This window comes from Vigna radiata, chromosome 1 (assembly GCF_000741045.1).
Source record: "Vigna radiata var. radiata cultivar VC1973A chromosome 1, Vradiata_ver6, whole genome shotgun sequence".
NCBI classification, from domain to species: Eukaryota; Viridiplantae; Streptophyta; class Magnoliopsida; order Fabales; family Fabaceae; genus Vigna; species Vigna radiata.
Window position 1 is genome coordinate 20922762 of NC_028351.1, and position 13310 is coordinate 20936071.

The window sequence follows — 13310 nt, forward strand, 5'->3', positions numbered from 1 at the left end:
ACTTGAATATTTCAAAATTCAAACATTATTAATATTAAGACAAATTCAAAACCTAAAATTTCTGGTCTTAGAAATATCCGGGTAAGGCTTTTGCTTCATCAAACAATTTAAATTATAAATAGTATGTATAATTTAATAAAAGTTTACTTATAACTAGTTCGATTGTAATGTAATATTGGTAAAAAAATTCGGATACATAACTAATTGAAAATTATTTTAATCAAATGGCAATGTAAAATTACAGTTTCATTAAATTGTTTTTGTTTACTGAAATCCCATTGCAAAGTTACCATAGAGGATTTGATCTAAACCTTTTTCTTGGTAGGATTTTATATAAAAAAAAAAAAAAATAGGCTAAATGTTTCCCATGCAAAAGATTATGTTAATTTTAATTTTATTATAATAGTAAAAAAATATTGTCTAATCTTTATAAAAATTGACTCTTTAACTATTTATGTGGATGATTTGACACAGATAATTAAAGTTAATTGACAATTATTTAGTTCACATATTTCGTTGATTTTGAGAATTTTCATTTTTAATGCACAAATCTTATGTAATGTTTTATTTTTAGTGCAAAAATCATATATAATGTTTTATTTTTAGTATGCTAGTTAATTTTTACCAGTCTTTATTAAATCACATCTTTATTTATCTATAATTTTGACGCACTTTTTCGATTATCGTAATTAAGTGATGATATGATGTTAGATTAGATAATATTTTTTTATATTTAGTGACAACTAATTTTTAACAAGTTATATCTTCTGAAATGAAAATTATGTGGTAAAATTCTTCATTAAAGAAAAATCAACCACCAAAACCACAAAAAAAATTAATTGTGAAGACAAATTTATTAAATTCATTTATTTTTATTAGTCTTTCTTATTTGCATTTTTAAAATAATAAAAGCCAGGGAGGAAGGATATCATTTATCACATGGACCATATTCTTTTTAACTAACTTTTAAATCTAAGCTTCTGATATAAAATATCATCAAATTCCATAAACTGACAAAAATCACGTAGACTGATCAAAATTTAGCAATGTACTAAAACCTAATATAATGATTTTTTTCTTGAAAAGTATTCAGCTTGACTTTACCTACATTCAAACTGCATTTTATAAGAAGAAAAAACAACTTACAGGATAAGATCATTCAACGGTTATGTGGAAGTGGAACACGTGGAATTTAGAGTGCTATCTTACCAATAATAATACTGTTGATATGAAAGAATGGAGCATATATCATTTAAATTCTCCCCAAACATTGAACAATTAGCTCCTCCGTGGACTGAGAAAGCCTCTTGAAAACGAATGAATCAATTAAGAAGTTACAATGGGAACAAAGAATTTAAACATGTAATAACTTCGTTCCATGCAAGAATACATCCATGTATTAGCAATGACTAATTACCAAAAATACACAAATAAATCTTCAGACATTAATATCTGACCGCTTTGTTCTGGCCACAGCACTGATTTCTGAGATGCCTGACAAGGAATACCTAGGGAAACTATAGTTTTCCGACACCGAAACTGGCTGTTGAGGATAGAGTGTGGGTGGCGGTGTTAGATTGCGTTGTGCTGGAAGTGGGGGAAGCGTGTTGAATTTGTAAGAATCACCGCTTAGACTGCAATCAAGCAATGAACTTCGTAAGGAGTGGCCTAAACAAGCAAGGAAATGGGCAAACACACGTGAATTATATAATTCCATCACCAAACTACCTAGGATCTGTGCATAATCTTTCAACTACCATTGAACACAATGATCCGGAAATTTTCACCCCAAAATTGCATTATTAGTCGTCTTTCCATGAATGAAAAATATGATCAAGAAGACATCTTCCAGCCAAAAATACTGCGGTCATGGTGGTGATGATAAAAGCACATCAGCATACCTTCTTCTATTGTAGGACAGATCATCTTCTGTGAAATTTTCATCTATACGCTGAGCTGGTCTCTGAACAGAAGGAACGGACCATGCTGGTGAAGGTATTTCATCTGAGAAATATCTTCTCCTGATCAACTGAAAGGAAATGTACCAGAAAACTCAGATGGCAACCCATAAATTATAATTTATAGAGACAGAGATCAAAGACCGTACTCACCATGCGGAAAAATTTCACCACAGCCTCTTTGTCATACCTTGCTTCTTTTGCAGCCTGCAGACGTCCAACATATAAATCACAACCATTACAAGAAGAATGAATTCGATAGCAATTATTCAACAGAATGCAAAATCTGGGCATTTCTTTGCATCAATAGTTAAAGCATATGATTTGGTACTTCAAAGGAACAACAAGTATTGCGATTTAGAATATCAACATGAGAAATGAAGATTCTCAGAAAACATAGCATCTCCAGTCTAACATTTTCCTAACACAGCACAGTGGGCAATGCCTGATCTAAATTCATTATTCTTAGTGAGTGGCTCAAAAAAATATACATGGATAACCTTTAAGATTAGTTAAAAAGATAAAATTTTAATGATTAGCCTCTCAATTTGAAAATGGATGAAAACAGAAAAACCTATTTTTAATCCACATGGTGGTACCAAAGTGAAATGTGATATTGCCACTCAATTAGCTAAATGAAAATACTCCTCCATCCATATGCAGTGATATTGTCACGAAAAGTAAGTGTAAATTATTCATGCTTAAAACAAATTTAATATGTTCGAAAAACAGCATAGTTTAAAATATAAAACAGCTAAAATTTTAAATTGCTACTTGCTAGTAGTTGAAATTCCCTGCTACTTGCTAGTAGTTGAAATTCCCTGTAATTAGCATTAACATCAGATTTATTCAAATCTACCCGAATACAACATACTACTTAACATGAGGGTAGCATACTATCTCAAACATTGAAAGTGGAGCAAAACCAACTTGTAAAACTGAAAAATTATTTAGTTTAGACACCTACAGCAACAAGGCCCCCACTACCAGGAAAACTCTCAGTCAAAGGAAGCTCCTCGCTGGAAGGAAGCAAACCCTGCTTCTCAACCCATTGGCGTGCAACATCAACAAGATTCCCACTGCTTCCTCTTGTACCCTCTTGTGCAGCAATATCAGCTTTGTTACCAATAACAATAAATGGAACAGGAAGGCCACCAGGACCACCAGATCCCAAAGGAGCTGAAAATGTCCCAGTTGCAGCAATCTCAGCTGCCCACTTCTGCAAGCTAGTCTTTGTTCTTCTCTGTGAGAGATCGTGAACAAAAATTACACCTGCAAATGAAGTCCAAACAAGGTTTCAAAGTCTAAAATATCAGACAGCCAAGTTTCAAATATTCACTAACTGTTACTAAATTTATTTGTCAAGATTTCCAGAATACCCAAATGCTATTAAGAGGCTAATGCAATTATCAGGATATTGGTAATTAGGGTATTTTGCAAATAAATGAAGTTTGGACTCTAGATAGACAGCTAAATCTGTAGGATTTCTTCTAGCAGATTTAGAACATTATTGCAAAATGTTCCATATCAAAAGTCTATTATTTTCAGAATGCAAGGCTTGAAAAAGAGAAGCCAATGATACATAATGACTGAAATAAACACGGAAATCCTCTTCCTTATTTCCTTAACCCCTTGATCCCAAATCTTGATCCATCATTTTGTGGATTGCCACATAATTAGATTGCATCTATACAACTACCTCTGCAATGTAAGCAATTATATGTTTTAGAAAACTAAAATAATGGGATTTATTTTACTCACCATTAACCTGTGAGTAAAAAAGGGACCGACAATCTTTGTACCGTTCATGTCCTGAGACATCCCACAGTTCAACAAAGAAATCTCTCTCAGAATCACCTTTTAGGCTACTAGAAGAGCTTCCTGAATTTCCATAAGTAGTATGCTGTAAAAAGAAACAGAAATTTGGTAAAGACTTTACTTTGGGTACATAAGTAATGTATTACTCATGTAATCATAGAAGAATATGGGGTAATTACTTTCACATCAACCGCACAACCAATTGTTTGAGTAGGGCGAGCAATTGGAGAACCTTTTATAATCAGGTTCACTAACGAAGTCTTCCCAACACCTGCAAGGAGGATGAGAAAATATGACAATCGCGCAACTATGATATCTATGAAAAATGTACTCGGAGGGAATCATATGAAGGGTGACTGGTACAAGTAATCAGAAGCTCAGAAAATTCTAACTTTTTTATTCATCATTTACCTAAGGTTAACTAACTAGTGCACATTCAGGCTTATGATGTTTAGAGATAAGAAGTACCACCATTGGCGAAAATAACTTGGTTTCATTTTGTATCCTTCCATACTAGAAATGGCAAAAATAACATTTTAGTATAAGGTGAAAACAAGAACCAAAGTGAAAAGAGTAAACATTTGATAATTATTATTAAAAACATAATATAGAAACAGAAAACATTTCATCAAACAAAGTGGGTCCTAAAGAGAGATTTTGATGTGCTTGACGTTGTAATATTGACTGATGCAAACAATAGTTTTTCCACAAAGCTTAAGAAAGGCATCATATGCTAGGATATCTGTCAGCAGTATCACCATTAAGAAAGTCTGTGTTAGGCTTGCTAGGGATGGGAATTAGGCATAACTACCTAACTGATCTAGTTACAGGAAGAGGGAATTGAATAATAGAATAATGAGGAGAAGGCAGGGTGGAGAGGGCACATTTTGGTGAAGTTGATTAAAAGGGGAAAAGCAGGACTCTCCTTCCGATTGATTTCCACCCGTCAATATAATTTTCTCCTTCAATAAAAATTTCAATTCCTACCTCTAGATTCTGAATCTGAACCAGATCTTACAATACCAAAGCAAGAACTATTTCCTCAACCTATTAAGCAATATTAGATTATTATTTCTTTTTAGATGGGACTTCCAACAATTTCCCTCTGCCCAGAGTTGACTTATACAAAATGATTTTTATTTCCTCAACCACAATCTTTCAAGTTGACTCTCTTACATTAAGAACCAAGATCTCTTAAAGCAAGCGTACTTGAATGGATTCTCTAAACCACATACCAAAACGAAATATTAATCATCCAACCCGTTTCAAATTGAACATCTACAACCTTGCAGCATCAAGGTATTCATTGTCTCCATGACCACAATAGCAATTACAAAATCAAAGATCCAACGAAACAAGAACCCACAGCCAAAACTTAAAACCTTGACAGCTAAAATCATTAACATAACTCATCAAGTTCCCATTGAGTGTTACAATAACTATACCACCGCCATCATGATAACATTTCTCCCTCCCGATTCAATGTTTCCAACAGAAATATCAAAAATCCAAACGGATCCTAACAGTGCACCCTCCCACACTCAATCAACTTGCCTTATGGGCACACTACACAATCACAAAACTCCCCATCATAATTTATTTTTTCAAAAAAACAGCACTTATCCTAAAACCTTAAATTTCAGTGCAATAGTAAGATTACCACATACAATTGTAAACGAAATAATAATAATAAAAAAAAAAAACAGTGAACACGGCCTAGTAGTGTACTTCAGAGTATAAACAAGTTTTATTCTACAAAATTAGAAGGAAACAAAATTGGTAACAGAAAAGGGTGGATTTTAAAGAAAGACGAACCTGAATCACCAACAACCAGCACTCTGACCTGGCCACATAGGACCCCACCGTTCAACTCTGTGTTCTCCCTCTCACGGTCCCTCCAGAACATGATTCCCTCTTCACCGACGATAATCTCAAAACACGCCTTCACCACCACACGCAAGTGAGCTCATCAAGTTCCAAAACCCATGTCACATGATAATCACGCCGGGATCGGAGCGAGAAGTTGACGCTCCGGCGTCGCGCATCTCGCGAGAAAACGAAATGGAAAGCGCGAAACGCGAATCGACGACGGATCTGAGGAGTTTGGGATGCGGTGAAAGGGAAAGGGATTAGGGCGAAGATGATGGATTTGTGGTGTGTATCTGTGTTGTGCAGTGTCTTCAAAATGGCTTTGTTTTTTGACGCGATGGTGGCGGAAAGTTGAAAGAGATGAACAATTCACCGTAATCATACCATCTCGCTACTCATTCGTGTAAACCACGCGATGCAAGAGCACGTCATCTCCGTAATTAAAATGTTTTGTACTTTAAACCCATAAAAAAATGGACTAAACTGCTTTTTCTTTTTCAATTTATAAACTTTAGGAAAAGTTAATGATGTACTCGATCTAATTGTTAATGCTAAACTTGGTTTCTTAAGCAAGTATTGAGTTTTGTGCATAAAAAAATTGGGAATAAGAAAAAACCTTTATTAAGGTTATGAATATGAATTATCAGTGTAATTAAATGGAATTAAACTATTATTTTTTTTAAGATAAAATGATTATGGAGACTAATGTTATTTGGGGATGGCAAAAAATTATTATCATAAACAACACAATTAAAATAAATTTTAATGATGCATCACACAAAGAATTTGGATTTTTTAAATTTTACATAAACTTCTCCATTCTTTAAACTCATTGTATCGTCACAATTTTGATTAGATAGTAAAACTATTATAGTAATAAAAATATATAAAAAATGTAAGTATAGTTTGAAAAATATAAGATTGTAAGCAACAAGAAGTTTCTCTTATGTTGTGTCAAAGTCAAACCAACCAACTTCAAATTACAAAATGGCAGCACCATTAACTTGAATGACTATGCACTTGTGAACCATCGCATCATATGCACTTGTCAACTATACCTTAAACAATTCTTAATTTATTAGGTGTAACAAAATAAAGTATGAACTTTGATTCATACGTTTCCAAGTACTTTCTTCTTTCCCTATTTAAAGTTAATATGTTATGAAATTTATTTTTCCCTATTTATGTTATGAACTTTGAGTGTTATATTTATAGACTTCATCTAATCTAATAATAAACTCTTATGAGAGGATATTTTTTATACATTTTATTAAGTATTAGTTATTCTTTATCCCAATTTATACACGAATTTACAAAAAGCTATTGATATTTTGAACTGATAAAATAGACCAACAAAGTTAGGTTTAAAGGAAGTTAAAAGAAAAAAAAAATTGTAAAGAAAAAAGTGTCAAGAGAAATTATGAAATTTAAAAATGAATAACAATATTTAAAATTTTATTTTATATGGTTAAAGAAAACTTAAATTTATTTCTTTATTTTTTAAAATTATTCACATCAAAATAAAACTCGGTTCTTACAGCGTAAGTTTAATCAAATATTTACTTTTTGATGTTATTTAGGGTTTAGGATACTTAAATTAAAAAGGGTTAAATAAGTTTTTAGTTTTTATACTTTGGGACGATTTTGATTTTATTCCCTCTTTCAAACTATAGTACAATTTAGTCCTTCAACTCTAGAAAACTCTAGTTTTAGTCCTTTTTACCAAATGTTTTTAACTTTATTTACGGTTTCAAACGCGTTTGTCAGTTAACATTGGAGCAAAAATGTGTCAAACAGTGTAAACAATCCAAATGCTATAATGTAACGTGCTTGAAATAGCCAATAAAGTTTAAAAAATTTGGTAAAAAGGACTAAAACCAGAGTTTTCTAAAGTTGAAGGACTAAATTGTACTATAGTTTGAAAGAGGAACTAAAACCAAAATCGCCCCAAAGTATACGGACTAAAAACATATTTAACCCAATTAAAAATCTTTTTATTTATATATACACACATATATATTTCACTCATATTCTTTTTAAATAAGAAAAAACTTTGTTATGAAATAGAGTTCAAGAGATGCTCCAATCCCAATACAAGATATACACTTGCATTTATAAAATTTGAACAAAGTAACATATGAACTAACAAAGGTTGGTTTTGAAATTAAGTGCGAAATGAAACTCCTCTAAAAGGAAGTGCAAAAAAAAGTTATAGAATTGATAGAAAAGTTCCATGATCTGAGTACAGACTCTCTTGAATCTATTACATGATGAAAATAACTATGATTGATTAAACCTTGGTATGATACATAGCTTCTTCCCCTTCATCAAAAACCTCTTATTTGGTGTCATTTGGAAGATGTAGAATGATCAGAATGTAGGAAAGAGATAGGGCTGTAGTATGTGGTAAAAGGGCTCTCATGATTGTGCACACCTTCATATGTTGTTATCACATAGCTGGAATCCTCTCTGTCCCTTTCCACCCTTTTCTTCACACTGCATCCTCCACTTGAACATTTGTAATAGTTCCTACCATCATTAATCAAATCACCCACTTAGCACAAAAACCTCACAATGCCAAGTCTTAGTATAATATTTTTAGCTCTACCATTTACAATTCTTTACTCCCATTTGGGATTGGTTCATAGCCTAGGTCAAATTAATCTTCATTTGACCTTAATCTTGTTATCTTGTACTAGGTTTTTTTGTCTCTGTTAATCAAAGTCTAGAGTGCAAAGGAGCAAGTGAATGAGAAATGTTTTTACCTTAGATTTGGACTGCTCTTCACGGACTTCTTACCATACTTCCTCCACTTGTATCCATCGTCCATGATCTCAAGCTCTGATTTAGTTCTGAATGCCACTCTTGGACCCAACCTTGCTTTGCTTCCACCATTCGTGTTCTTGCACTTTCTGCATATAATTGTTCAGCACTAAAAATGTCATGTTATGTTATTCACATGTCGACTAAAAAGATAAGGTTAGTTTATAGTATATAAATAACATGCAAACTTCACGGTTTTACGGGATTGAGTTAGGGTTAAAGTTTACTTTTTAACATGATATTTAACTCTATAGTTAGAATTTATCTTAACAATATTTGTTGAACATATTGTTTTATCTGTTATCGAATCATCTATCTATTTTGTGAGATTGAGTTAGACTTAAAGTTCATTTCTTAACTATTCACGTTACAAAATTCTTAAAATAAAATTCTTTATCCTCCTATCATACTTAACTATTTTATTTTTAAGAGAGAGAAAAAGATAGATACTTGCATGATGTTGTTGTTGTTCTTAGAGGTTGCACCAGTGGTGAATCCATGAGTGGTATCACTGAAGGTTGGTTTTTCCGATGACTCAGTGCTTTGAGATGATAGAGAGTCACCATGATGATGATGAAGGAAATCATCGAGAAGGAGGAAATCAGAGAGTGCGATCTCAGGGGATGATGGAGGCATGTTATTATGAAGATGATGAGTATGAGAAGGGTTGGGGTTTCCAAAGTAGAAGAAATCCATTGCTATGTAGTAGTAGTAGTTGAATGCAGAGAATGAGCATTTTATAAGAGTGAGAGTTAAAATAGAGAATGGTTTTTATATGATTAAAAAATGATATCTAGAAGGACAATAATCATAGTTTTCCATTTTTCAATGTTATGGTTTTCCAGGAACCAGCTTTCTATACTCTTTCCTAGATGATGCAATGAAGCTTCCTCTACACTAATCTCATGTCATTCCGTGACGTCACTGTCAAAAAGCACTATGCTGTTTAATTCTTTAATCTCTTTAATTTATCCAAATAATAATATAAATGGATTTTAGCCTAATTATTAATTAATTAATTTCCACTTTTTGGTCATGAGGTTTCATTGTCTCATCATTAAATCCAACGTAATTGGCTGGTTAGGTTAACCACGACAGCATATATAGAAAGTTGTGGGCTTGTGGCGGCCGGAGAAAGATCCTTTCACTGAAAAGAAACTACATTTGTATCAGCCAAATTATGCTTAGTTCATGATAATCTTGATTTTAGGTTTCTATTTTTTCAATACAATCAATTAAAGACTTAATTAAATTTTCAGTACTTTATAAATTTAATTATTTTTAATTTTATAGAGTATTTCACTATTTTGTTATTTTTTTCAAATAAATTATGAAATTATTATTTTTCTCTTTTCGTTTTTAACTTACTAAATAATTCATTTTCTCGTTTCTTGGTCTTTTCAAACTTCCTTCAGTTTCCAAAAACGATTTAGAATAAACTAAGAATAACAAATATTAATTGATTGATGAATTAGAAATAAAAATAAATAAAAAAGTAACAACCACATCGCCTCGTGGACAATAAAAATTCAAATGATAGAGTATTTAAATGAAGAAAAAAATTATTTTGAGCATTTAATAAAAAAACAAAAATTATTAAAAACTCAATTGAGAATACCTTGTAAGATTTTTAAAATTAATTAAACCATGAATTAAAGCATTTTGTTTTTTCTAACTTTTGTTTTAAAATATTGTTTTGGTGCTTATATTAGCATAACCCGATTCTTTATATCTAAGTACTATTATTTTTCAATGTAAAATATAATCTCCCACAATCCAAATTATTATATAATTGAGTTTGTAGAGACATAAATATTGGGACTTTTTCTTTAGATAGGATAGAAACAAATTTTATCTACCAATTTATACTTTCTTTTTTTTCTCAATATTTTCATTACGATGATGAGATAATACAGTAAAAATAATAATACCATAATATACTTTTACATTAATCTGACATGAAATATAAAAATAAAATAGTTATAAAAATATAAAATTTTATAATTTTTCAAGAAAGAAAAAAAAAACAAATAAAAATAGTATAAAAAAATATAAAAAATATAAATATGTCAAATAATATTTTTCAATAGAATAATGGTTTCATACGTGTTACACCTCCTTGCCTATAATACAAATATTTTATGATATTCTTAGTCAATAAATTTTGAAATGATAGAATTATGTTTGTTGTGATTGGAGGAATTAATGTGTCAGTAACAGTGTTGAATACGCATTGACTATGACGAGATACTGCTATGTAATGGAGACCATTTACTCTCGCATTTTTCTTTGGTGAGAACAAAATGTTTTCTAAAAAAAGAAAAAGAAAACAAATTATTAATTGCTTTTACTCATTTATTTATTTATGTTAATATTATCATAAGGATTGGGAAACGACTATTTCATATGGTCCTTGGTATACCGATTTAATATATAATTATGCATGCCACTAAAAATAATTTAGTTGAATTTTTTCAAAAATGTTACTTATTATTAATCTTTTAAATTTTTTTCTTATTATTCATTAAGGTCAAATACAAATATTCATGTTTAATAGAGATAAATATGAAAAAAAAAATATAATTTATATAAATTATAAAGTATGTTATTAAAAAATGCAAAAGTTTATCCAAAATATGTTTCATAATAAGAATATAAGAGATTAATTTACAAAGGCCTACATGCTTTATAGACATTTAAAAAAAATGCGACGGAATATTAATTTTAAATGGACTAGGATACATTTATTATGTCAATGGACTTAAAGTTAAAATATTATATTTTTGAAAAAGAAAAAAGACCTAAGTGTATCTACTTACGAGCTAACCATAAATGAGTTAATTTGAATTAAAGAGAAAATGAAAAATGTAAGAAAAAAAGAAAAAGAAAAAGAGAGTCAAAGGTGAGATTTCTTTTTGGAATTGTGAGTGAAAATTTTATAATAGAAATAATTGAAGTAATGTAATAAAAAATTTTATACGTATAAAATATAATTTTTAAAAATAATTTGACATAAAAATAGTTTTTAAAATATAAATTTGAATTAAAATAAATTAAAAAAAAATTATTATCAAATCTTAAAAATTAAAAAGAAAATCTATATTTCAAAATAATAATGCATAAAAAATAAATTATTCTACAAATATAAAATTTAAATTCATTTATTTTATTTTATTTCATATTCAATATTTTTAGCGTAATTATTTGTTTTATTACATTTTTGCCTTAGAAACAGTTTATACATATTTAATATATTATGTCATAATATATTAACAATATAGTTATTATAAAAGCTTTGTTTTGGTATCAAAATTAAACGATAATAAAATATTCTACACTTAATCAATCGAATATGTTAGTATTATGTTATAATTTATTATCTTGAGAATATAACACGAGAAGAAAATCTCTAATATGAAATTTATCTTCTTTTTAGTGTTTTAACACTCATCTTTTAGACTTTCTACGTCTTTTTTCTTTTCATATGTTTCCATTGTTAGAAATTATTTATTCTTAAAGATAATTTAGAGCATATTTAGCATTTTTAAATCAAACAGTGATATTTTAATTTTAATTTTACATATTATCCAGTTTTATTATTTTTATATATGTATTTTCTTAATTAATTATTTACTAGTGTTAGATTAAAGGGAATGTTGCGTAGTACAACAAATAATAAGAGGGAAAGTACAAGGAAATAGGTGAGATGATAAGAACATTGACTTCACATAGCAATTTTAGGTCTTTGTGATTCCCACCCAACATGGGGATTTTGAAGAAAAAGGAGACTCAGCAACAAAGATTGAAATTACCTGGAATGGACTACACTGAATAAATAAATAAGTTAGTCAATAAATAAATAAATAATTTTGGGAAATGATTGATTCGTATTAATTTGGTTAAAATTGAGAAAAAGCACTTTGTTGGTTGGTGAACGGATAGATGTTGGTCATGAGAATGATAGCACTCACTGAATATTTAATTAATAAAAATATAATTTTTAAGTTTATAAAAGATATTTTATTTTCTAATATTAGTGCATTGTGAATAGTTAATATCTTACTTTAATATTTTTTGTTAGTGTTGTTGTGTACTCTAATTTCAATATACTCTTTAGGTATATTCATACTCAAAGCAAAAATCGCACGTTCTTTTGTGTCACTAAAGTATTGGGGTGCATTTGGTGGTAAATGTATGATATAACATCATATAATATAAGAATGGAATAAAAAATTATAACAAAAGTTTTAAGTTTAAATAGTTTATTTTAAATTGATTTTTATTTATTTTTTTTAATATTGAAAATATATTAGATTTTCAAAATTAAAATTATTATTTAAAAAAATGATTAATAACTATTAAAGTTAAAACATTTTATCAATGCTATATTTTTAATTTACTGTCAAATTATAATAAATAATTATATAAAATAGCATGTTGCTACATAATGATATTAAGAACACTAATTGCTTCTTAATGATTATCAGCACACTATCCACACACAATGACAAGTAGTAAAATATTTAAAACAAAAGATACCCACTATCTTAAAGTTTTGATTTTGTTTGTTCGTCTCACCCTCTTATTAAAACTTAATTTCCATTTCAATAAAATCTATAAAATATTTTATTGATAAATTATTGGAATTATTTTATTCTCTGTTCATATCTGTGCATTTATGTTCATATATTTTTATACTTATATTTCTTTTTTATATTGCTCTAAATAATTATATATATCAATTGTACTCTCTCCTTATTATTCAATAAGAAATACAATATTTCATTCTTTCTTCTTTTCTAACATGGTATCAGAAGAAAATTAATTCTTGATCACGTTCTT

General features: G+C 29.4%; 2 protein-coding genes across 3 annotated transcripts; both read right to left on the reverse strand.

Annotated features, from left to right (window-relative positions):
• Positions 1-1205: 1205 nt before the first annotated feature.
• Positions 1206-6082, reverse strand: LOC106775198 (small GTPase LIP1). 2 transcript variants are annotated; one of them, XM_014662284.2, is made up of 7 exons: positions 5592-6080; positions 3956-4047; positions 3720-3861; positions 2926-3230; positions 2112-2165; positions 1902-2029; positions 1206-1634 (listed from the first exon to the last, which is right to left on the reverse strand). In XM_014662284.2, the coding sequence occupies exons 1-7, from the start codon at positions 5680-5682 to the stop codon at positions 1439-1441; spliced, it is 1008 nt and encodes a 335-aa protein (XP_014517770.1). In that variant the 5' UTR covers positions 5683-6080; the 3' UTR covers positions 1206-1438. The 2 variants fall into 2 exon arrangements, with proteins under 2 accessions (XP_014517770.1, XP_014517781.1); XM_014662295.2 differs by having other exon boundaries at positions 1529-1668; positions 5592-6082.
• Positions 6083-7739: 1657 nt separating this feature from the next.
• On the reverse strand, positions 7740-9218 carry LOC106767122 (probable WRKY transcription factor 51). The gene is made up of 3 exons (XM_014651958.2): positions 8923-9218; positions 8411-8557; positions 7740-8174 (listed from the first exon to the last, which is right to left on the reverse strand). Exons 1-3 carry the CDS (start codon positions 9162-9164, stop codon positions 7994-7996), a joined length of 570 nt encoding a protein of 189 aa, XP_014507444.1. The 5' UTR covers positions 9165-9218; the 3' UTR covers positions 7740-7993.
• Between the last annotated feature and the right edge of the window lie 4092 nt (positions 9219-13310).